The following is a 26,133-nucleotide window of genomic DNA, read 5'->3' as shown; positions in this document are numbered from 1 at the left end:
TTTTTCTTTTGTCTCCCAGTCAAAGTTAACTCCAAGCAAAATATTGAAAATAATGATTATCAATTTACGGGGGTGTTTCATAAAGATTTATATTGGACTAAAAAAAGTCGAAGACAAAGTGCACATAACACAGTATTTAAATAATAATAATAATAATAATAATAATAATAGCGGCATATTTACCCAGGGTAGCCACTTCAGTTCCGAAAACTGTTCTCCCAGCGGGCCCTGCTATTATTACCCCGGCTTTAGCTTTATTAGTAATAAATGCATAATCTCAGAGCTCAATATACACAGTAGTACACTATATGACCAATGCAGCCATGCATTACAAAACTCTGACAATCAGTGTGTCAGACTTCTTACCTTGACCATATAAGTGAGTGTTCCTTTGAGTTTTTGTGGCATGGTGATAGCATGGATGGTGAATGCAAACTGTCCTTCATTAGATGCTTCTGGAGGAAGCTGGAATGGAACATTCACTCCATCATGCTGTGATGCTCCAGCCTGTATACAAAAATAACAAATCAGTCTTCCAAAATACAACCAAAATAGACTTGGGCTTTACAGCTAAAGAGGTGTTAAAACAAAATATTTTTTCTTTTCTTTTTTCAAAATCTATAGCTCATTTTGAAGTAATAGAGAACTGAAATCTTTGAATGTAATATGGTAACTAATCTATACCAGGGCCTGCAACCTAAAAGTTTACGATTAATCACTAAATAAAAGGGCCTATCAAGATCATTGCTGCATTTTGCGGAGTAGATTGACTAGGAACCAATAAGAATCGTTCTTTTTGTTACAGGGCCCAGAAAGAGTCAGTATTGATTCAAATCAAATTCAGTCATACATTCCAGTCTATTCATCAAAGAGTCAGAACTGATTCAAATCAAATTCACAGTCATACATTCTAATCCATTCATCAAAGAGTCAGGACTGATTCAAATCAAATTCACAGTCATACATTCTAATCCACTCATCAAAGAGTCAGAACTGATTCAAATCAAATTCATAGTCATACATTCCAATCCATTCATCAAAGAGTCAGAACTGATTTAAATCAAACTCATAGTCATACATTCTAATCCATACATCAAAGAGTCAGAACTGATTCAAATCAAATTCACAGTCATACATTCTAATCCAATCATCAAAGAGTCAGAACTGATTCAAATCAAATTCAGTCATACATTCTAATCCATTCATCATAGAGTCAGAACTGATTCAAATCAAATTCATAGTCATACATTCCAGTCTATTCATCAAAGAGTCAGAACTGATTCAAATCAAATTCATAGTCATACATTCCAGTCTATTCATCAAAGAGTCAGAACTGATTTAAATCAAATTCATAGTCATACATTCCAGTCTATTCATCAAAGAGTCAGAACTGATTCAAATCAAACTCATAGTCATACATTCCAAGCCATTCATCAAAGAGTCAGGACTGATTCAAATCAAACTCAGTCATACATTCTAATCCATTCATCATAGAGTCAGAACTGATTCAAATCAAATTCATAGTCATACATTCCAGTCTATTCATCAAAGAGTCAGAACTGATTCAAATCAAACTCATAGTCATACATTCCAATACATTCATCAAAGAGTCAGAACTGATTCAAATCAAATTCAGTCATACATTCTAATCCATTCATCATAGAGTCAGAACTGATTCAAATCAAATTCATAGTCATACATTCCAGTCTATTCATCAAAGAGTCAGAACTGATTCAAATCAAACTCATAGTCATACATTCCAAGCCATTCATCAAAGAGTCAGGACTGATTCAAATCAAACTCACAGTCATACATTCTAATCCATTCATCAAAGAGTCAGAACTGATTCAAATCAAATTCATAGTCATACATTCTAATCCATTCATCAAAGAGTCAGAACTGATTCAAATCAAATTCACAGTCATACATTCCAAGCCATTCATCAAAGAGTCAGAACTGATTTAAATCAAATTCATAGTCATACATTCTAATCCATTCATCAAAGAGTCAGAACTGATTCAAATCAAATTCATAGTCATACATTCTAATCCATTCATCAAAGAGTCAGAACTGATTCAAATCAAATTCATAGTCATACATTCCAAGCCATTCATCAAAGAGTCAGAACTGATTTAAATCAAATTCATAGTCATACATTCTAATCCATTCATCAAAGAGTCAGAACTGATTCAAATCAAATTCATAGTCATACATTCCAATCCATTCATCAAAGAGTCAGAACTGATTCAAATCAAACTCAGTCATACATTCTAATCCACTCATCAAAGAGTCAGGACTGATTCAAATCAAACTCTCAGTAATACATTCTAATCCATTCATCAAAGAGTCAGAACTGATTCAAATGAAACTCAGTCATACATTCTAATCCACTCATCAAAGAGTCAGGACTGATTCAAATCAAACTCACAGTCATACATTCCAAGCCATTCATCAAAGAGTCAGAACTGATTCAAATCAAATTCATAGTCATACATTCCAATCCATTCATCAAAGAGTCAGAACTGATTCAAATCAAATTCATAGTCATACATTCTAATCCACTCATCAAAGAGTCAGAACTGATTCAAATCAAATTCATAGTCATACATTCCAATCCATTCATCAAAGAGTCAGAACTGATTCAAATGAAACTCAGTCATACATTCTAATCCACTCATCAAAGAGTCAGGACTGATTCAAATCAAACTCATAGTCATACATTCTAATCCATTCATCAAAGAGTCAGAACTGATTCAAATCAAATTCACAGTCATACATTCTAATCCAATCATCAAAGAGTCAGAACTGATTCAAATCAAATTCAGTCATACATTCTAATCCATTCATCATAGAGTCAGAACTGATTCAAATCAAATTCATAGTCATACATTCCAATCCATTCATCAAAGAGTCAGAACTGATTCAAATCAAACTCAGTCATACATTCTAATCCACTCATCAAAGAGTCAGGACTGATTCAAATCAAACTCTCAGTCATACATTCCAATCCATTCATCAAAGAGTCAGAACTGATTCAAATCAAATTCAGTCATACATTCTAATCCACTCATCAAAGAGTCAGAACTGATTCAAATCAAATTCACAGTCATACATTCTAATCCACTCATCAAAGAGTCAGAACTGATTCAAATCAAATTCAGTCATACATTCTAATCCACTCATCAAAGAGTCAGGACTGATTCAAATCAAACTCACAGTCATACATTCTAATCCATTCATCAAAGAGTCAGAACTGATTCAAATCAAATTCATAGTCATACATTCCAATCCATTCATCAAAGAGTCAGAACTGATTCAAATCAAATTCAGTCATACATTCTAATCCATTCATCAAAGAGTCAGGACTGATTCAAATCAAACTCACAGTCATACATTCTAATCCATTCATCAAAGAGTCAGAACTGATTCAAATCAAATTCATAGTCATACATTCCAATCCATTCATCAAAGAGTCAGAACTGATTCAAATCAAACTCAGTCATACATTCTAATCCACTCATCAAAGAGTCAGGACTGATTCAAATCAAACTCTCAGTCATACATTCCAATCCATTCATCAAAGAGTCAGAACTGATTTAAATCAAATTCATAGTCATACATTCTAATCCACTCATCAAAGAGTCAGAACTGATTCAAATCAAACTCACAGTCATACATTCTAATCCATTCATCAAACAGTCAGAACTGATTCAAATCAAACTCACAGTCATACATTCCAAGCCATTCATCAAAGAGTCAGAACTGATTCAAATCAAACTCACAGTCATACATTCCAATCCATTCATCAAAGAGTCAGGACTGATTCAAATCAAACTCAGTCATACATTCTAATCCATTCATCAAAGAGTCAGGACTGATTCAAATCAAACTCACAGTCATACATTCCAATACATTCATCAAAGAGTCAGAACTGATTCAAATCAAACTCAGTCATACATTCTAATCCACTCATCAAAGAGTCAGAACTGATTCAAATCAAATTCACAGTCATACATTCCAAGCCATTCATCAAAGAGTCAGAACTGATTTAAATCAAATTCATAGTCATACATTCTAATCCATTCATCAAAGAGTCAGAACTGATTCAAATCAAATTCATAGTCATACATTCTAATCCATTCATCAAAGAGTCAGAACTGATTCAAATCAAATTCATAGTCATACATTCCAAGCCATTCATCAAAGAGTCAGAACTGATTTAAATCAAATTCATAGTCATACATTCTAATCCATTCATCAAAGAGTCAGAACTGATTCAAATCAAATTCATAGTCATACATGCCAATCCATTCATCAAAGAGTCAGAACTGATTGAAATCAAACTCACAGTCATACATTCTAATCCATTCATCAAAGAGTCAGAACTGATTCAAATCAAATTCATAGTCATACATTCTAATCCACTCATCAAAGAGTCAGGACTGATTCAAATCAAACTCACAGTCATACATTCTAATCCATTCATCAAAGAGTCAGAACTGATTCAAATCAAATTCACAGTCATACATTCCAATCCATTCATCAAAGAGTCAGGACTGATTCAAATCAATTTCACAGTCATACATTCCAAGCCATTCATCAAAGATTCAGGACTGATTCAAATCAAACTCATAGTCATACATTCTAATCCATTCATCAAAGAGTCAGAACTGATTCAAATCAAACTCATAGTCATACATTCCAATCCATTCATCAAAGAGTCAGAACTGATTCAAATTAAACTCAGTCATACATTCTAATCCATTCATCAAAGAGTCAGGTCTGATTCAAATCAAACTCATAGTCATACATTCCAAGCCATTCATCAAAGAGTCAGGACTGATTCAAATCAAATTCAGTCATACATTCTAATCCATTCATCAAAGAGTCAGAACTGATTCAAATCAAATTCAGTCATACATTCTAATCCATTCATCAAAGAGTCAGAACTGATTCAAATCAAATTCATAGTCATACATTCTAATCCATTCATCAAAGAGTCAGAACTGATTCAAATCAAATTCATAGTCATACATTCTAATCCACTCATCAAAGAGTCAGAACTGATTCAAATCAAACTCACAGTCATACATTCCAAGCCATTCATCAAAGAGTCAGAACTGATTTAAATCAAATTCATAGTCATACATTCTAATCCATTCATCAAAGAGTCAGAACTGATTCAAATCAAATTCATAGTCATACATTCTAATCCACTCATCAAAGAGTCAGGACTGATTCAAATCAAACTCACAGTCATACATTCCAATCCATTCATCAAAGAGTCAGAACTGATTCAAATTAAACTCAGTCATACATTCTAATCCATTCATCAAAGAGTCAGGACTGATTCAAATCAAACTCATAGTCATACATTCCAAGCCATTCATCAAAGAGTCAGGACTGATTCAAATCAATTTCAGTCATACATTCCAATCCATTTCGTATTTTTAAAAGCACATTAGCTCTATCAAAAGTAGTGATAGTTTGAAAGCAAACACATGAACACCCATTTTTTTTAGTACACCTCTGAAGTATACCTTCCTCTACAACTATGCAAAATTTTAAAGAAAATGATGTGAGTTTTGAATAAATTGCAGCTTTCATTGTACTTCTTAAATTTGTTCTGGAGATTTCAATTTTTTGAGATTCATTAGTTTTTGTGATCACGCACTACATTTTTTTAATGAATAGCCATATGAAGAGATTCTGTATCTTAAGTAAACAATTTTGAATTCTACCGTACAATTTGATGAAATTTACATGAACTTTGACAGAATAATAGCGGAAGTCAATGTTGTAATCTCATGAGGTCTAAAACTGCCCAATTCATTTGATTACATAATTCTGAAGAAACTTTATTTGGGTAAACTTCAAAGCTTCACAGCAAAGAACCAAGCACATGAAATATCTGGCATATTTAGGTGCTAAAGTAACTCTGTGCTAAATTTTGTGAAAATGACATGGATTTCATGGTAACTGGAATGTCTTCAACCTGGCAACTCACCTCTCGTATAAGCTTGGTGTTGAGAGAATCAAGAACGTTGAATTCTAAAGCTTTGAGGTGTGATGAAGTAAGATTGGCAAAGATGACAGAGATGACCACTTGAGAGTTCTGCTTTGGATCTACCCTTGTCTCATATGTCTATCAAAATAACATTCCACAAAAGCATAATTAAATCATACAAGAGCCAAGACTCAAATAAAAACTAGAAATTTGAGGTGTCCAAAGGACACAGATGTCCCCGCTTTACGCGATCAGAAATTCATTCAATATAATTGAACTTAATATCGTGCAGAAACCAAAATGCATATATATAATTAACAAATTTAGACCTTTGAACCAACTCGCACATACATGAGCTGTGACCTTTGACCTGAGGACTCCAAATTCAAACTTTGCCTGTACTTTGGTGTCATCTACCTACACACCCAAAAATTTTGAAATCCATTAAATATTTTTCGAGTTATTGCGCGGAAACCAACTCACATTTTTAATGAGCTGTGACCTTTGACCTTCAACCTGCGGACTCCGAATTCGAACTTAGTCTGTATGTTGGTGTCATGTACCTACACACCAAAAGTTTTTAAAATCCATTAATATTTTTCGAGTTATTGCACGGAAACCAAGTGGGGGGACGGACGGACAGGGGCAACGCTTAATGCCCCCTCTGGACTTCGTCTGTGGGGGCATAAAAAAAAAAAAATCAAACCACAAAAGTAGTAGTAGTACTAATACAGGTTTTAAATCATGTTAAGTCCCCGAACACAGGTGTAGCCAGATTCACCTGACACTCAAAGAAATCACCCACTCCCTCTACTTTATTCTATTCCTACAAACACTAAATGTAGAGGAGATTATTGAGACTAAAAACAAAAATTAAATGGACTTTGTTCTTAAGGGTCAAGTCCACTCCAGAAAAATGTTAATTTGAAACAAGAAAAATCAAGAAAAAACAAGCATAACTGTGAAATTTCATCAAAATCGGGAGTAAAATAAGGTTATGACATTTTCAAGTTTCGCTTATTTTCACAGAAAAGTTATATGCACAACTCAGTGATATGTAAATAAGAGAGTTTGTTTGTTATTGTTTGAATCATACAACATTTCAATTTTTCCAGATTTGACAATAAGGATCCTCTTGACTGAACCACAAAATGTTAGAATGGTAATTCCACGTGTTCAGAGAGGAATAAAACTTTGTTTTACAAGAGCATGATGAGAAAATAGATATTTCATGTATTATATAATGAAATACAAAAGAAAATGCAAGTTGGTGATGTGATCAGTCCCCTCATTTGCATACTGACCAGGATGTGCACATAATTGTTTTGTGAAATTAAGCAAAACTTTAAAACGTCTTAACTACCTATTTCAATCCAATTTTGATTCTTTTTTTTTAGGGGGGGTGTGCTTGATTAATTTTCTCTTTTTTATTGATTTCAACCTTTTGTTAGGATGGACTTGCCCTTTCATTTTCCTGATGAATAAAAAAGGAGAAGATAATTCATAATTATGTTGTAAATTTGTAGCATTATGTCATCAATTTTGACCAGTGCTTTTGGCTGAAGCATATTGAGTTTTGATGCTTTCAAAGTTAATGAATACTAAAGATATATGCATAGATAGTAAGGGTAACTTTAGCTTAGCCGAGGTAATAATAACAACAGGGCCTTTTTTAAAGCGCCATGAGCACCATATAGGTGGACCTGTACACTATACAGTGCGTCCCAGAAAAAATGAAACCGAGATTTAGTAAATAGTAGATAACAAAGTTCTGGCTATTTGAAATAAGGCTTGAATTTCAATAAAATCATAAAATGAAGAGGTTTTACAGGCTAGCATTTAAACTCACTCGACACTCCGTTTTGTTGACGATCAGCCATGTATTAAGTCTTTTGTTAACTGTGTGATAGCTTCTGTGGGAAACCGGTGAAAACCTCTTCATTTTATGAAATTATTGAAATTCAAGCCTTATTTCAAATAGCCAGAACTTTGTTATTTCTTGACCATTTTCTGTAATTGAGGTATCAAATTAAAGAGCAGATATTGAATTTTTTAAAATTGTGGTTTTCTTTTTGAAACCCAGATACAGCCTGCCAAGTGACTTTTTGGTATCCCCTCTTCAAATTGTTTTTGCTCACTCATGCGTGAATAATAAATAATCTAAGTAATTTCAGATGATAGAGGAGATTCTAAGCTTTAAATTGGTAGGTCATTTGTCTATTGTATTTATGATTAAGTTATGATAAATCATCGCTAAATCTCGGTTTCGTTTTTTCTGGGACGCACTGTATAAGTAGCCACCATTATTATTATTATTATTAAATTCTAAATAGATTACTAAATAGGGACTAGGTGCAATTGTTCATCAGTAGGTGTATTCCATGCCTATGAACATTTTGTGTGATGACGTTTCTTCATTCATTCATTTAAGCAAAACGAAAAGTTCTATAATTGGTTCCATTCTGTCAAAAGTTTAGCGAAATAATTGAATTAAGAATGAAAGAGGTGAATGGAAGTAAAGCAAGACATTGTGATCACTTACCATCTTAATAGACTCATTCTCAGCAAGAAGCCTATAACTTGACATGGCCTGAAAAAAATTTAAAGCAAATAACATTTATTACCAAGACTATTATGGTACATTGCATTTATCTCCAAATTTCATCCCACATAAAAGTAAAGAAATTTGATTCAGAGTAATATTATTCTACATGTAAAGGAGAAAGGTTAAAAATGCTTTCAAAACTATTTTTAACTCCTCATACAATGAAATGATAACTGTATTTGTTTTTTAATTCATACTTCAATGCTCAAAGTCCAAACAACTTTCATGAAATAAAGTTCATAGAGAATTATTGGTTATCATCATCTCTTCCTAAACCTCATTATTCCACCAAACCCCATCGTCATTACCACCATCACCACCACCACCATCAACATCATCACCATCATCATCACCATCATTATTATCATCATCATTAACATCATCATCATCATAATCACCATCATCATCATCATCATATCACCATTATTATCATCATAATCACCATTACCACCACCATCACCATTACCACCACCATCATCATTATCATCACTTATCAGTATCATCATCATAATCACCATTATCATCATCACCATTATCATCATCATATCACCATTATTATCATCATAATCACCATTACCACCACCATCATCATTATCATCACTATCATCATTATCATCATCATAATCACCATTATTATCATCATCATCACCATCACCACCATCATCGTCATCATCATCACCATCATCATCACCACCACCACCACCATCATCATCAACACCACCATCATCATCATCATCATCATCATCATCATCATCATCATCACCACCATCATCATCATCACCATCACTATCATCAATCATCATCATCAATCATCATCATCATCATCATCATCATCACCACCATCATCATCATCATCATCATCACCATCATCATCATCATCATCATCATCAACAACATCATCATCATCACCATCACTAACATCAATCAACAACATCATCATCATTACCATCACTATCATCAATCATCATCATCATAATCAGCATCAGCATCATCATCATCATTTTCATCACCATCATTCTGCTGCTCTTTCTCCTCATCATCCTTCTCATGATGACTTACAGGAATGATTGGATCTGGTGTTTGTTCTACTGAGATGTCTTTTATCTCTCCTACTGCTTCATAATTCTCCTTGCTTGATTTCTTCTTCTTTTTATCCTTCTTTCCCTTCTTGTCCTTGCGATGTTTCTTGGAGGGCTTCTGTTATTAGGATCAATAGCAAATTTAATAATAAATCCAATCATCTTGAACTTATGGGAGGTGATCCCAAGGGTGACCTGATACTTCTTTCTTCAATGATTTTGGGGTTTTTCATGTGTTTATAAAATAAATACTATTTTACTACTTATTACGTTGCTCTTGAATTTTTTTTCAGAAGACGATGGGTGATAATTAACCCTAGATTTAACCCTAGACCAAACAAGAATTTAAACAATTCTACGGAATGCTGGGCTTCGATTCTTCCTAATTCATGGCAAAATAAAGTACCATATATTTACCGGTAATCAAAATAATTATAAACTCATATATCTATTTATCCAATTCTTCCCATTTCACAACACAATTTTTGAATAACTTTTTGCAGGAGGATTAGAATTTTAATTTGTTTAATAAGATAACAACAAGCACTTCAAAAAAGTGTGGTCTAGGGTTAAGAATACCACCCATCGGGTTTAGAGCTAGGTTCCGGTATGCTTTTAGGGATCAGAATAATGTGATAGGATTACGATAAAGGTAAGGCTAAAAGTTAGGTTTAAAGGTTATATCTAATGTGCTCCTGTTCTATCAAAACAACTACAGCCAAAGCAAATTTCATAAAATCATTAGCTCAAAATTTCAATGGTTCAACTCAGGTTGGATTTATTGCAACAGCAGGGTCATATTTTAGAGGATCAGTGTCAATAATACTAGATGAATTCTCAACTGCACATGGTCAACATTTATGCCTCCTCCATTGCCAGGTCCTTGAGTATCTCACCTCCATATCCCAAAGCAGGTCAATGTTACTCCCATAAGCACGTAATCAAAATATGAAATTGATCCATCAAAGGCTTCTTGGGTTATTTTGAGAGCAAATACGGGAAGGACCAATGGATAACATAATACCTCTGGCAACACCTATGGTGGGCAGATGAATACAACTTCTATCAGAATTCAGATTAACAAGCCTGCCAACATTTGAAAATGAATAGAAAATGGTGTCCTCATTGCACAGCACAACTTTTCCTGCTGGCTGGCACATGTTTAGCATTGTCATAATTAGATATTTAGAAATTAGATTTAAGTTTTGAAAAAATACATTTTTACACTCTCACACCCATACACACCCACACATCACCATAGAAATATAAATGTGTGCTTATTTATTTTTCATCTTAAATCATTAACCCCCCCCCAAAAAAAAAAAAATCTATGTTTAACATGGGTGTGTGGTGTGTGTGTGACTGTGAGGCAAACTTGGACAGTTCAGAAATTATTTCAAGATCTAATTTCTACTCTGCCTATTCCAGTACAGCAGCCTCTTAGTATCACTACACAGCCTACAACCAGTATATATCTTTTATATCCTACGTTTTCAGAAATTACTTGAAAATGCAGATCTCTACAGAAAATGCATTTATTTCTTAGAAAGTCTAAATTCGGTGAGAAAGTATTCATTTACATGTATAACTTAAATATACATCACAATAAAGAAATCATCAAAACTTTATCAGCTGTTGAAAAAAAGATGAAATATAAATTAATAATATGAACCGGAAGATCAACAGCCTGGAGGCCTAACTGATAGAATTCTCCCCATAAGTTTAGGCAGGCAGCAAGGTCTCCCATTGCCTCTCTTGCCATTAGCTGGCAGCACAAGTGTACAAGTGAATATACCCAAGGGAATAAACCCTAGACGTTTTTAGGTGGAAGTCACCCCCCAAACAGGAATTAAAATAAATCTAAGTTACAAGTTACTCACAACTTAAATTTTTGATGTTGTAAAGAATAGGATCCGATTTGTAAAGATAGATCTAGATGACAGATCACGTCAATGCGAGGTTAGTATAATCGCTCATTAAATGTGTTAGACTTGAGAGATCTACCACCTGTGCAATTTGAACTACTGAATCATAGAATTGTGATATCCCTATTGGAAATATCCGTATTAGAAATTGCACATGGGGGGATTCTCACGGCCCCCTAAAACAGAACAAAACAAATCAAAGTGAAGTGAAATACACAGAAAACGGAGTGCTCTGCTTATTGTCAGATCTTTTTTTTAAGAAAAGGAGAAAATAGAAGATAAATATCAAGGTTTCAAATGATTGGCATCTACATGAGCTAGTTCATACATGTACGAAAAGTTGCTCTCGAAACATCAAGTAGTTAATCAAGTGAAGAATGGAGAAAAATGGGTGTTGGATGTATCTTAATATTCATTAATTTTCAAGAAGATACCGTGTAATTAAACATGCAGAAAAAACAACATGCCACAACATCAATGTCTAATACCTCAGTCACATTTGCTCTACGGCGGCCGTACAGCGAGACGAAAATTGCCATTTTAACATTCTTTTGTAATAGGTACATATAGGTGGTTTTTGACTCGCTGTACCACCGCCGTAGAGCAATTGTGACTGAGGTATAAATTGTCTACAGTTTCTACAGCTTTAATGGATCAAACATGGATTTGAAAAGAACAAACCTGGTCTACAATAGAACTTTGCAGGGAACCCTGTCCATTGGTGGTAGGGGTGGGGGTTGGGGTTTGAATGGGTGTGACTTGGGATGTATCTTGGGATAACCAGAAGCTTAGATCATCCACCTGTCACACAAGAAAGAAATACATACATCTCACAATGCCATGCTACAGGGTGTTTCAAAATATAAACAATAAAGAGGTGAGCATGCAAATATCTACTATAAAAATATGTCAATATTCCATAGTTAACTGTCGAGTGTGATATTGGCTACAATAGAAAGATTGCTTCTTCTAATAATATACAAAGAATGCATATTTATGAGTATTACAAATTTTAAAACATACATTAATTACTTTTTTAAAACTTGAATTTGTAGTGGGAAGTTTGTTTGAATCCTTCCAACTTTTGTAGGATGGCAAAGATGAATAGATCACATGTGCTTTCTATCAAATGACATTACAGGTGTATCTATAATGCACACAGGTATTAAGCACACCATCATTGCCATTTCTTTGACTGATTGTGTATTTCAGATGGCACCTCTGTTATGGGTGAATTATGTACCCAAAATGCAAAGTGCTTTACAATAAATGCACAGCACTACAAGAAAAATATATGGCCAGAAGGTTGCGTAAAATAGCTCCATCCTTCTACCTGTTTAACCCTAAGAAAACGGGGGGGGGGGGGGGGGGGGCTGAATTTTTAGCGATAAATCCGCCGTGCAAATTTTTTTGACCGTGTCGCTCACTGACTTTTTACTCTCAAGTCTTGCGCAACTCAAATCAATGGGTTCCGGAAACCAATGGCAAAAGAAAGAACAATGAATTTTTAGCGATAAATCCGCCGTGCAAATTTTTTTGACCGTGTCGCTCACTGACTTTTTACTCTCAAGTCTTGCGCAACTCAAATCAATGGGTTCCGGAAACCAATGGCAAAAGAAAGAACAATGAAAATGAGATATGGTTATACCATGTCATTCTTTGTTTAACTGCTGTCCATCCATGCATTATGCTTCTTTGTCCTCAATAGGTATGTTTTAAATGTTTATTTGAACTTCTTGTAACTTCTTAGTTATTGAGGCATTCAATTAAAAGTGCCAATGGTCATACTGTGAACTTTAATAAATTGGAAAGCTTGTTTAATCCCATCTTATTTTCATTGGTCTTTCTTTTGCCATTTTGTGAATTTGGATTCCTGGGGACCGTTTCATCAATATTTTTGTCCGACAAGATGTCAGATCTGACAACTTTCCTTGGTTTTGATTGGCTGAGAGGCACTGTTACTATGGTAACTGTCGGATAAAACAGGACTTGTCGGATAAAATGTCCGACAAGTTCTTTCATGAAACGCTTCCCAGAACCGATGATTTGAGGGGCTACAGCCTCTTTGTGATTAAACCAATCTCTTAATTAATGATATGTGCTTATTAAAAATTACTGAAGCTAGACTGTATACAAATTTTGTTCATTTTGACTGAGAGGAATTTGTGGAGTGCACTTGTGAAGTTTGATGAGTTCTTTTGGGACCCAGTTTATATTCATTCAGGTGAATTTGTCTTATGTACTACACATGCTACAATCAAAGGAAAACATGATATGCAGAGTCTATCATTCTAAAGTGCCATATGAAGGTTATTTTATTTTTACTGAAATAGTTTTGTGCCTCGGGACAAACACCAACATGCTACATCATATTTGAATGTATACTAACGTCCTACAAACTAGACAGACCACATTAAAGCTATCAAATTTCCAATGATAAACCATCAGCACAGTGACTGTAGCGCATTTAAATAAAACAAATTTTCATCTTTCCACAATCATTTTTGTTTTTACCTTGTGAGCTTTCACCTACTTGTTTCTGCAGACTTCTTCAGACTAGCGCTGACTCACCGTATCAGAAAGTTGGAGTCTACCTCACTCTTCTTGACAGGGCACATAGCATCATCTCAAAACCAGATGATGTTCAGACTGAAGAAGACATCATCAAATAGTCTGAAGAAATGTGCCTATCCAGACTGGGCGTCTTTTCAGAAGACAGAAGAACTGATAAAGCCGGTAACCGAGACACAAAAGAAGCCAAATGGTAGTAGAAAGGATACATCTGATGCCATACAAAAGACCTTCAACAAGTACAATGTATCCATCATTATGCGTCCTCTCGCTAAACCCGCAACGTCCTTAGTCCATCCAAAGGACAAAAGATTAGCTTAGGACTCAACAGAGGTAGTGTACCAAATTCCTTGCAAAGATTGCAACGACGTGTATATCGAAAAAAACTGCAAGGAAGTTTGAAGTGAGGAAGTCTGAACTCAAAGAAGAAACAGACTCTGAGCAAAGTCCAATTCACAAGTTCGAGGAAGAAGGAGAATGAGTCAACCATTTCTAAGTCAGCTATCAGTGACCATGTAGCCCAAAGAACTACACCAAAAACTGGAATAATAGCCAATCCTAGCTAGAGAAGACAATAAATACACAAGATGGATCAGGAAGGCCATTCACATCCAGAAGAACCAGTCACATCCATAAGAACCAGGCACATTCCATGAACCAAGACGCTGGACAACTACGTACATTCCCATTCTCACGGACTGCCGCGCTACCAATACTACCCCATCTATGGCGAGTCAGCGCTAGTCTGAAGTACTGAACGAGTAGGTGAAAGCTCACAAGGTAAAAACAAAATTGATTGTGGAAAGATAAAAAATTGTTTTATTTGAGTTCTACCAATCAGATTAATCTCTTTACGGACTGTAGCGCATTTCTTGATGGACTGATGCATCTTACTAAAAACAAAGTATGGTGTTTCAAAAAACTTTCAATGCTTTAGACAACTTTCTTTCATCTCACAGCAAACCACCTTTATATCTCCCTTCACTTTGCAGTACATCCTTAACCCAACACTAAACATTTTTACACCAATATAAACACACTGTAAAATCATGCAAAATATATATAGATTAAAGGTATCATAATTTACATGATAAAATAAGCAAGCCAGAAAGAATTGACATACCGCTGGTTCAGCAGGAGCCTTGATAGGTTCCTTAGAGGGAGAGGTAGAAGGAGCTTCTTCCTTTGCACCATTGACTGTAGGCTCCTCTGTATCTTCTCCCATTAGATCCTGGTCAGCTGGAGCTCCTCCTTCTTCAGTTTTACTTGACTTAGTCTTCTTCTACAAGAGCAAGATATAAATCCCTCATTTTTATTGAATAAATTTCCAGGATATTAAGAATTTATTCAAAATACGACAAAATCATCTAAAATGTTTTATGATACACAAATTTTTGTAAAAAGGTGTTTCCTGACAAAACAATAGTTGCAACAGCAGGAAATACTATTTTGTCTCAAGAGAGAGAGACATTGACAAACTTACAAATATTCATTATGTTAGGAAATATTAGACATACACTGTACCACACTCTATTTCAGATAATTTTTTATGCAGTTTACATTTCATAACTTGTAAGGAATGTGTGGAAGATTTCCATGGAAACATTCTTAATTTCAAAATATTTAAATAAAAAACCTAAATAAATTTTCTATGAAAGAAAAATAATATGCATATAATTTACTTTTTAGGTAATTCTATATGAAATGGTGAGTACTTATCTTATTGATGTAAAATAAAAGTAATTCTATATGAAATGGTGAGTACTTATCTTATTGATGTTAAATAAAAGTAAACAAAACTATGAATATTACAAATTAAAAGTACCTTTTTCTTCTCTTTGGAAATTTTCTTAGTTTTCTCTTTTTCTCTCTCCTTTTCTTTTGATCTCTTCTTTTTTGGTTTATCTTGGAGTTTGCTGACCTCTACTTCCTCCTGTGTGGTGGTCAGTTCAGGTGCGTTCCGATGCACCCTCACTGGGAGACGGTCACTCTCATCCAGTGGCCTGTTAATGGTCAAGAAAAGTGAACAAATATGGCTATGACACAGTGGGGGTATACATTTCCCAATATTAGTATTGAATCAATGCTGGAACAAAAGATAATATACTTGTTATCATTATTCAATATCACCATTATCATCATCATCATCATCATCATCATCATCATCATCATCAATACCATCATCATCATCATCATCATCATCATCATCATCATCATCATCAATGATCATCACCACAACTATCATCAGGAATAGTCCATACTACTTTACCTCTCTAAATCAATGTCCAATGCTCTATGAGGATCATCTAGAGCTCTTGTATCTTCTTCATGATCTGATAGCACAGCCCCCTGTCAAAGAAAAATCAAAAGACAATTTAATTCTCTTGTGTAGATTAGGGTGACCAAATGGGATGATTCCATTTGCAACAGATATCTTTTTTTTTTTTTATCCAGACTTCAGTGCCCTGCAGCACAAAGGTTTGCTATCACAAAATGGTCATGGAATATCAAAATTATCTTGCAAGTTCTGATTATCAACTGATCAAAATCACTGTTACATGAGCACAAGACCCAAATTTACATCTCATTAACAGTACTTGTAATTTGAATTCCCAACAAACTTCTTACATGCATCAAACACAGAGTGGATCCAAGTCAATATCTTGTTTTTCTTATTGCTTCCATTTAGCTGTCTTTCATGTACTTAAAACTTTAAAAAATCATTAAATTATAAAAACATTAGGAAAAATTTGGGATTTTCTCACGTTTTCCAAAAGATTCACCCCTCTATTATTAACCGTATCACAAATCTGACAAGGGTAAAAAGTACTTACATGTATACATATTCATGAGGCTTCATTCATAATCTGGTGACAGTGTTGCCAGTCTTATATTTTGAGAGAAAATCATAATTTTGTACAGGCCTTTACAAAGCCATTTGGACTCGGCGAATAATGAGAAATGACATAATATGATGGGTCATATGATGCTTGCAATCTCAACTTCGGATAAACACACTCAAATTCAAACATGTGGGACCACAATGAGGATATTTGCAGTGGACCATATAGGTAATGATCCGCCCCCCCCCCCCCGGGCCTTTTAGGGTTAAACCTTTTTTCAATTTACACAAACCTTTGTGACAAGTATAAGTAAAAGAATTGGATTTAAAGCTTTATACATTAAGCATGTAACTAACCGGTAGGAATGTACAAAACTTTTCAAGAAAATCTAGGTTTCAGTGCAGACTTCAAATTATACCACACAATGCTCTCGTATTGGGTCTAAATTTTAATTAAAATTAAGGGTTACCTCTGGCATTTCTTCTCCAACAATGTCCACATGGTGAGCAACTGGAATGTCATCACTGGATACAGATGTATGGCGCCCTCTCTTGCCCTTTTTATGCTTCCTGTGTTTCTTCTTGCTACCAGGCTTGGATTGCTGCATGTACTGATCTGTCAGATTAACCCCTAAATATAGAGAGAGAGAACATCAAAGGGATGACAGAGGGAGGAGGGGGGGGGGGAGGGCATTGAATAAAAAAGAAAATAAGCGCAATATAAAGACAGATGAAGTTTGGGATAAGTGAGTAGATTCAGAAAAGCGTAGAAACCCAAAGAGAGGTAGGGAAGCAGGAAAATCAGAAAAGGAGCAAAAGGTATAAAGGAGAGAGAAGTCAGTTGTGGATACATGGCAGGGGGAGGGGGGGTAGAAAGATTGAACCACGGAATGAGGGATGAGAGTTTGAAAGGGGGAAAAAAAGAGACACATTATATAATTTCAATAAAATACTACAAACTACAAATTTCCAGTACATGTAATTGAAATAATTTTTTTTAGGCAGCTAGAGAAAAGCAAACATTATTTTGCACTTCGAAAGGAGAAACAAAATTAATGCTTATGACAGATAAAAATATATATTTAAAAAGTTCATTATCTATTCTACCGGTCAAAAAACTTTTTAAAAATTCTTCACTAAAATGGAAGATCTGAAAGTATAATGATGATAAAATTCTCCCCCAAAAAGGGGAGGGGTGAGTGCGTAACTTTGCATTTATCATCTAGCTACATCTTTACTGGAAAGCTAACACATAATTACTGTACATGTCCTGCGTAAATAATTTGTGTTTTTTTTAGAAAAATAAAGGAGAAAATTTATTTTTAAGCAGACAAATTTACACAAATTGAATACTTGCATTAGGCAACATAAACCCACACAAACAGGATTGCAGTTGACACAAACTCACCATAACACTTGAGACTCATGCATTCGAAACAAGCACTTTAAAAAATAAAGTTTCAAATTTTGTCTATAAATTGATTCTATTTGAGTAATGAACAAAACCAAAGGTGATAATTGGTGAACTGATAACTTCTAAACAAGCCTCACATGAAATGGAATGATCTTGACAATTAAGTCTGCTTCAAGAAGCAGACCGCTGGTAACGGCCGTTGCTCAAATTCTCCTTATTGCAAGCTTTACTTCAGGAGGCTCGAGACTGCTTTTGATCTCAGTTTGGAAAGGAACCAATGCACTTCTATCTAATAGCCAAGTTATGTGTCATAAGAGAGACTTGCAAGCAAAGTTTAACATACAAAAAAAAAAGTCCTGGAGGTACTCTACAACAAAGGATTGTTGACTTGACCTCCTACAGCACCGCAACATGATGGTACATGTACTTCATCTTCCACCAAGTTTGGTTGCAATTGAACCAGCAGTTGCCAAGTTATGTGTCATAAGACATTTGTGACAGACGGATGGACACTGTTTAGATCCCTAAGTCTTGGATTCACCTCCAGAGGCAAGACAAAGAGATGATTTAACATCATTTAAGAGAACATAAAACAACAAAGCACTGAAAAATTCATATGAGTAAGCAGATAAAGATATGTGTGTGGAGGCAATGGCTATCTACCTGACTGCTAATAAAAACAAAAATGCTTTATTTAGAGAACAGTTTTCTCAGAGGGACTTGGTAATGAGGATAAATGTCTTTAGGTTACTAGCACCCTGATTTATGAACACAAGAAGAGAGGAGGGTATGTGCATCCATTCATCAATACAGCGCGTCACAAAAAAATGTCCCTCTGATATGCAGCTAAATTACTTCAAAAAATAAAAATTATTCTCAGTGAAATGTATGGAACAAGAAAGCTCACATCATGTTCTAACTTCTATAAAAATTTCATTGGTCTCGCTTCAGTGGTTTTTAATACACAGTCTATTATGTAACAGTGGTGCTTTTCAGCCCATTCCAAGTTTGCACGTATGTAGCACTGCTGTGTGTTCTGCACTTTCTAGCATATCAACCCCCTTTGAACATTCTGACCAAGGAATTCCCTCATCTGACCAGGGCAATCTCCATGATCTAACCAGGCTTTTGTTTTCATTACTTTTTTTTAGTTAAAAAGCTACTGTGGTTAAGTTAATTCAATGTAACTTTTAAAAAGAAAAAAAAAACAAATATTTCTCAGGTAAAGTTCCTTTTTGCAAAGGGTGATTAATTTGTGGATTCCCCTTTATTTTTCAGCTTATTTTACTCATCCATCATTCACATTTTCTTTCCAAGATGGTGCACTGATTCCCCTTATCAAACAAACTTAATTTTATGTTTCTTGTCCTTCTGAACATGCCCAAGTTTATAATTTGATGAGCCTGGATATTAGGGAAATGTCCCTGCTCAGATCCTGGATGTAAAAATTGGGGGTTAATATGCCATAGACAATGCACCACTGTTACGTAAAAGAGTGTGTAGTCAAAACCGCTAAAGCGCGAACAATGACATTTTAATAGAAGTTAGATCACGAGATGACCTTTCCACTCATGAACATGTATTTGAGAATACTACAAAATTTTATAATTAATCCAGCCCTATGTCAGAGGGACATTATTTTTGGGACGTGCTGTATAGCACTTTGTCTTCAGATTTTAAAATCTTTTTTATTTATATTTTTGCGTTGTAACAATTTATCTGAGGTGATCAGCAATTACAATGTTAACAACTTACTATTGTTCATTTGACATTTTTTTAACCTAGAAATATTCTTTGCTATGAAATTTTTTCTTGATTTAAGTTCCCATGGGGTCATAGAATGGCAGCTTTGGACAATTTTGCTAATTTGCATAACTCCAAAATGGCCACAAGATGCCATCCTTGAAAATTTAACCTTTGAACCCCTACCCCAGAATAATGAGGAAGACATGTCTCTTTGAAGGGGTTTTGGAGTGTGTAGAATCAATTTCTATTCTCATTTCGCTATATAAGGTCATCATCAGGTCAAATCCAAGATGGCCACCAGACACCATCTTGCAAATTAAATTTGAACCTCCTTGCCCCAGAATGAGTAATAACTCTTTTTAGGGTGTTTTTCAGCCTTTGGGGGAAAAAAACCACAAAACAAATTTCTAATTTGAACAAGATTGAGAAGTTTACTTGTCCTCAAGGTATTGAGGGACATCCCCATCCTGATCTAAACAAATCTTTAAAAAACCTCTTCTTCGGCATCCTCCATCTTGATACTTTCGTCATTTCCAACTTGGACATTGTGACTGACAGTGTTTGGATTGCATTTCACTTTTATACCAGAACAGTTACAATATGTCTTACAGGAGAAGGAGAAATGCTAATTGTGGCATCCACATATCCCAGTGTACATTGCTTATCATGTGCCCTACACTGACAGTGAATTACATCAATCAGTTCAGGCCAAGCAGGGTCACCTTGAGCAATGACAGGGATTTCATCTCGGATCTCCCATCCAAAATATCAGTTGACTCCTCAGGTGGGGCTGACCAGTAGATTTACAGCTCTCCACAACATGACATGTAAATAAGCTTGAAGCTCATGCAGCAATAGGTTATTGCATGTTGGAGGCAGGGCCATTGCTCAGTTTAGGATCTTCTCTTTCTTTATGAAGAGGGCAAAGCGAGCTGACTCCATAGACGTCTGGTTGCTGACCATACAGAGCAAGAAAGAAGGGTTTTGCTGCTTCCATCAGATCTGTGGTAGTGGTCTCTAAATTTCTAAGTATATTAGACAAACCTGGAAAATCCCAAGCAAGTAGTGGAGGAGCCGTGGTGTAGTGGTTCCGACTCTCGCCTTGTAAGCAGAGGGTCGTGTGTTCGAATCCTATCGCGGTCTGGCGTCCTTTGGCAAGGCGTTAATCCACACTTTGCCACTCTCGACCCAAGTGCTAAATGGGTACCCGGTAGGATGTGAAAGTCATTGTAGCTTGTCCAGTACTGTGAGTGCCTCACAGGCAACTGACTGGAATACTCCCCAGGGAGTGGAGGATGTGCACACATTGTGTGCGGGAATGACTGATTGAATCTGATGACCGGGGTAATAATATATCTGTAAAGCGCTTAGACACGTCGTTCAGATGTATTAAGCGCTATATAAAAGCGGATTATTATTATTACTATTAGTGTGTTCTGTGCACTTATCTTGCCTTTGCCATATGGATGATGTTGTGTCGCATCCACTGAGGGCATGTACACCAAGCAACTGCAAACATTTTGATCCCAGGTCAACAAAGGGTGCATAGATATCCAGAACTGTACCATCCCACTGCTCCATATTTGTACTTTGCACTGTAGCTCCGCCTGATAAACCCAATAGATAAGCAGGACAAAAATGTCAGTCATCACTAAGCATATGAATCCCTTTCTGACCACAGCTGGTAGCCTGGAAGACATAGGAGATCATAGTGACATCTGCCTCAACATCATAGTCAAGTGGTGTCTCCATTGTTGTATGCTCTCCTAGATTGAAGGTACTCAACACGCTTGCCATACTCCGTTAGTTGTTCTTGCTCTTCATGATGACATAGGCAGATTACTGTTGATGGAGAACTCATAGTCTATAATAACTTCACCAGCCCTTCGCATTCTCTCTTGATCCTTGGCAGAGATTTCTTTGTACTTGTTGAATACAACAATCTTCTTATACCAAATGTAAAGTGACTCAAACGTCTTTGGATGGATGTGATCAGATCTAAGGAAGTGCTACCATGGAGAAATGACGAAAGTGTTGAGATGGAGAATGTCGAGGAGGAGGTTTTTGAGCCTTGTCTTAATAGATCAAGATGGTCAAGACCACGAGGAAGAGGATGACGAGTGAGATTAAGAATAATCAATTAAACTTCTTAAACTTGTTCAAGAAGAATTCAATGTATTATCTAAACCTCTTATAATGATCTGTTATACAGTAGTCTGGGATAAGTGGTCATCAAGCTGAAGTTTTCAAGATGACATCTGGCGGCCATCTTGAATTAGACCTGAAGATGATCCAATACGGTAAAATAAACAGCAAATGGATTCTACACGCCCCAAAACCCATAAAAGAGGTATTCCTCATCACTCTGGGGCAGATGATTCAAAATTTAATTTTTCAAAATGGTGTTGACCTTGAGTCCATCTTGGATTTGAGCTGGAGATGACCTTATATGGCAAAAATGATAAAAGAAATGGATTCTACATACCTCAAAAACCTTAAAAAGATGTACATGTATTCCTCATCATTCTAGAGCAAGGGGTAAAAAGTTAAGTTTTCAATATGAACCTGGCGGCCATTTTGGATTCATGCAAGTTAGCAAAATTGTTGAGAGTTGCTATTTGGACAACCATGCTGAATTTGTTCTAGAACCTCATAGGAACATGAATCAAGAAAAAAACTTCAACAAGGGAAAGAGCATTTCTAGGTGGTATATTGAGCCTATGGGACTGTCAAATTGACTAATATCTCAAGATAATCACAAGTGATGTTAACAATCTCTATATTCCTGCAGCAATGTTCTACAGTATAAAATTTATACTAAAAAATCGAAATAGATATAACTATGCTAGATAGCCCAATCTGAAAGGAGAAGTTACAACATGCAATATTTGACTTATCCACACACCTTTATTCTGAACTCCAAAAATGTTCATACATGTATATATTTTCAGATATATTTTCAGAATGAAAAATATTCTTTGAAAATCAGTCAAATGAGAAACAAAAAATAACTTATTGCTATAAGCTGCATTTATTAACAATTGTTCTGCCAGGAATCTAATTGTAAATCAAGAATTTAATTTTTAAAATTTTTTCCCAAAAATTGAGTGTTACATGCAGGATCTAAATCTATTTACCCTCATGCCCCTTTGTGGATCTCTTCAGAAAATGCATTTTGTTTTCAAATTATGTTATGAAAATACCTACAAGATGGATAGCCAGGAAGAGATGGTTTGTAACTACTACTTGTTCCACCTAAAAGGCGGCAGGTCTGATTAAATTCATCTTCCACATCTTGAAAGCATAAAACAATAATAAGTTATTAACAAGGAGATAAAGAGAATACCTCACATCAATGTGATCAACTTTAATGTAGATTCTATCATGTCCATGATTCTATCAACTTCTTAATTCTCTAAGAACCTTGGAAACTCTACAGAGTGGATATGGCACTTTATAAGTCATACTATAAACTTTGTCTCACCAGAGGTGAGGTATTTAATTTTTCTTGTTTGACCATTACTGTTAAAATCTTTACAATTTTAGGCCAACAAGTGCCAGAACTGCTATTTGACTATACAAGTAAATGTCTTTTCTGGATTAAATTGTATAACTACTGAATGATATATCAATAGAAAAGAGTTGTGACCCAGTGAAGTAGTCTCTGGACTTTAAAAGAGAGGATCATGGGTTCAAATCCATCCATGGCATAGTTTTGTGAGCTGTAAATAATTACAGTTGCCAAGCTAGAGCTGGGGTAATAATATCCCAGTGCTTTGGAAGCACATAGATATGTTATACAAGAACTATTATTAACTATTTCATGATATCAAGTTGCTGTATATAATAACCAGTGTTATAAATAGAACCCCCCCCCCCTTCAGATCACCGTAAACTAAAAGGTGTAAATTTCTTCTTAATTCATTTTTTTTAAATATCTGTCAATTAATTAAGTCAAAAGTCAAAAGGGGCCTAAGCTTTCGATCCTAGCAGAATCTTCGTCGGTAAGTAAATAAGTGTATGAAATTATGTTTTTGCCTTTAACTCACTTAAAATAGCAAGTACAATACTAATTTTTGGTGCAAATATTAATGTTGACATTCCTAACAACAATCGTATACAAAAAAATGACCAAAACGTAATGAATTTCCTGTGGCATTTTATTATTTTGTGACTTTGTTTGTTTTTTCAATTTTTTTCATTGCTTGATGAAACTTTTGTTGAACTTTTGATGAACTTTGTTGGGTACCCTTTTGAAATCATAAATTGGGCATAAAATGAATCCATTTAAGCCAGCAAAAGAAACAAGAGAAGTCCAAAAAACAAAGAAATACATAAGAAATTGCAAAAAACAATATAATACACAAGAAATTGGTTGGATATCACAATTTTTTCACTCAACTTTGCTAAGAACGCCACTAAGAGTTGCTATGCCAAAATTAGAACATTTGGAACTTTATTTAGGGAGTTAGAGGAAAAAAGTATGATTTTGCATAATAATTATGCATAAATTAGCAAAATCACTTAATAGCAATTTGCATGTTATAAATGATTATACAACTTTGTAGATTATGTCCCAAAACACCTGTGTGCAAATTTTTGGCGCGCTCATGCGATCGATGGCCGAGATCTCAAGGGGGCCTTGAGATCTCCCAAAATACCCCAGCCTAGATAGGGTTAAGGCTGTAAATTCAGACCACTTTACTTGAGTGAAGGGTTTGCATAGCAGACTAATCAACCAAGCAGCTATTGCACTGGCTTGAGTCTTTGTTAGATGGGTAAACTCAGGTCCAGGAACCAACAATGTTTAATACTAATTTATTTCTGAGATGCCCCCCCCCCCCCAAGGAGGGGGAGAAATAACGATATAATGGAAGAACTATGGCAGTCTTGCCTGCATTATGCAATTTCATAGCAGCAGTGGTGACTTAAAAAACAACCAAGATTAATATTTTTTCCCAAAGGGAGAAAAAAATGCACTCAGTTTGTTGACCTCAAATGACCTTTGACCTTGATTGAGAAACTTGTTATTAATTTCATATCTTTTGTGATATCAAATGACAATCTCATATCAGTTTCATTTAATTTGATCTAGTATTTTGAAAATTATGAACATAATACTCATTCCTAGTTCAAGGTTAATTGAACTAAAATAAACTTAGATTTTGAACCAGTAATCTGTAATTATACTCATCAAATTAATGCTGCCAACAGCTTCAAGTTCTCACATCTGCTATGCAGTGATAATTTAATAATGATATAATTACAAAATAATAAGAATAATGCTGCTAACAACAACAATTATATTAATCTTTTTAATAATGATTCCCATCATCTGCAACAAGATGAGAATATCTAATAGACATCATTCCATGAACAATGTACATTGTATATCACTTGTGTAAAGCATTTGCAGTGTACATGTACTGCCATCACACGTACCATTCAGCCGCTAATACAGTAAATCACAATAACGTCTGATAAGTAATTTATCAAACATACACTGAGTAAAACAAATATTTTTTTTAATAAATTAAAAAAAGTGGACAGCATCTGGCAATCTCGCCTACATTATGCAATACAATATAGCAGGAGTGCTGACTCTGAAAACAACTATTTCTATTTCTTCAGTTAAATAGAGTAAAATAAAACATTCATTTGATAATAAAATCTCTCAGTTCAATGACATTTGACCTTTTCTCAATGACCTGAAATTACATCTGTTCATTTGCCAATATATTTATTTGAAAGTTATTTAGAACAGGGACTTGTAAGGTTATCTTAAAAATTCAAAATCTTAACCTTAGTTAAAAATTTGTTGATACCACATGGTCAAAGTCTGTTGACCTTAAATGACCTTTGAACGTGATCATGTGACCTGCAATTCATGCAGAATGATCAGTGATCCTTATCACCATTAAGTTCATGAAATATATCCATAAAC

The 26,133-nt window shown here is 35.0% G+C and overlaps 1 protein-coding gene across 1 annotated transcript in view; it reads right to left on the bottom strand.

Annotated features, from left to right (window-relative positions):
- Positions 1–26,133, bottom strand: part of LOC129270684 (AP-3 complex subunit delta-1-like) — an 80,102-nt gene that overhangs the window by 12,939 nt on the left and 41,030 nt on the right. The window contains exons 20-29 of the mRNA XM_064106430.1: positions 23,397–23,483; positions 17,500–17,660; positions 16,457–16,536; positions 16,013–16,190; positions 15,311–15,469; positions 12,298–12,417; positions 9,672–9,809; positions 8,550–8,597; positions 6,008–6,145; positions 367–507 (exon numbers count right to left, since the gene is read on the bottom strand). Of these exons, the coding sequence (XP_063962500.1) occupies positions 367–507; positions 6,008–6,145; positions 8,550–8,597; positions 9,672–9,809; positions 12,298–12,417; positions 15,311–15,469; positions 16,013–16,190; positions 16,457–16,536; positions 17,500–17,660; positions 23,397–23,483 (1,250 nt within the window). The remainder of the gene's footprint in view (positions 1–366; positions 508–6,007; positions 6,146–8,549; positions 8,598–9,671; positions 9,810–12,297; positions 12,418–15,310; positions 15,470–16,012; positions 16,191–16,456; positions 16,537–17,499; positions 17,661–23,396; positions 23,484–26,133) is intronic.

This window comes from Lytechinus pictus, chromosome 11 (genome assembly GCF_037042905.1).
Source record: "Lytechinus pictus isolate F3 Inbred chromosome 11, Lp3.0, whole genome shotgun sequence".
Classification (NCBI taxonomy): domain Eukaryota; kingdom Metazoa; phylum Echinodermata; class Echinoidea; order Temnopleuroida; family Toxopneustidae; genus Lytechinus; species Lytechinus pictus.
This window is presented reverse-complemented; position numbering and strand designations above follow the sequence as displayed.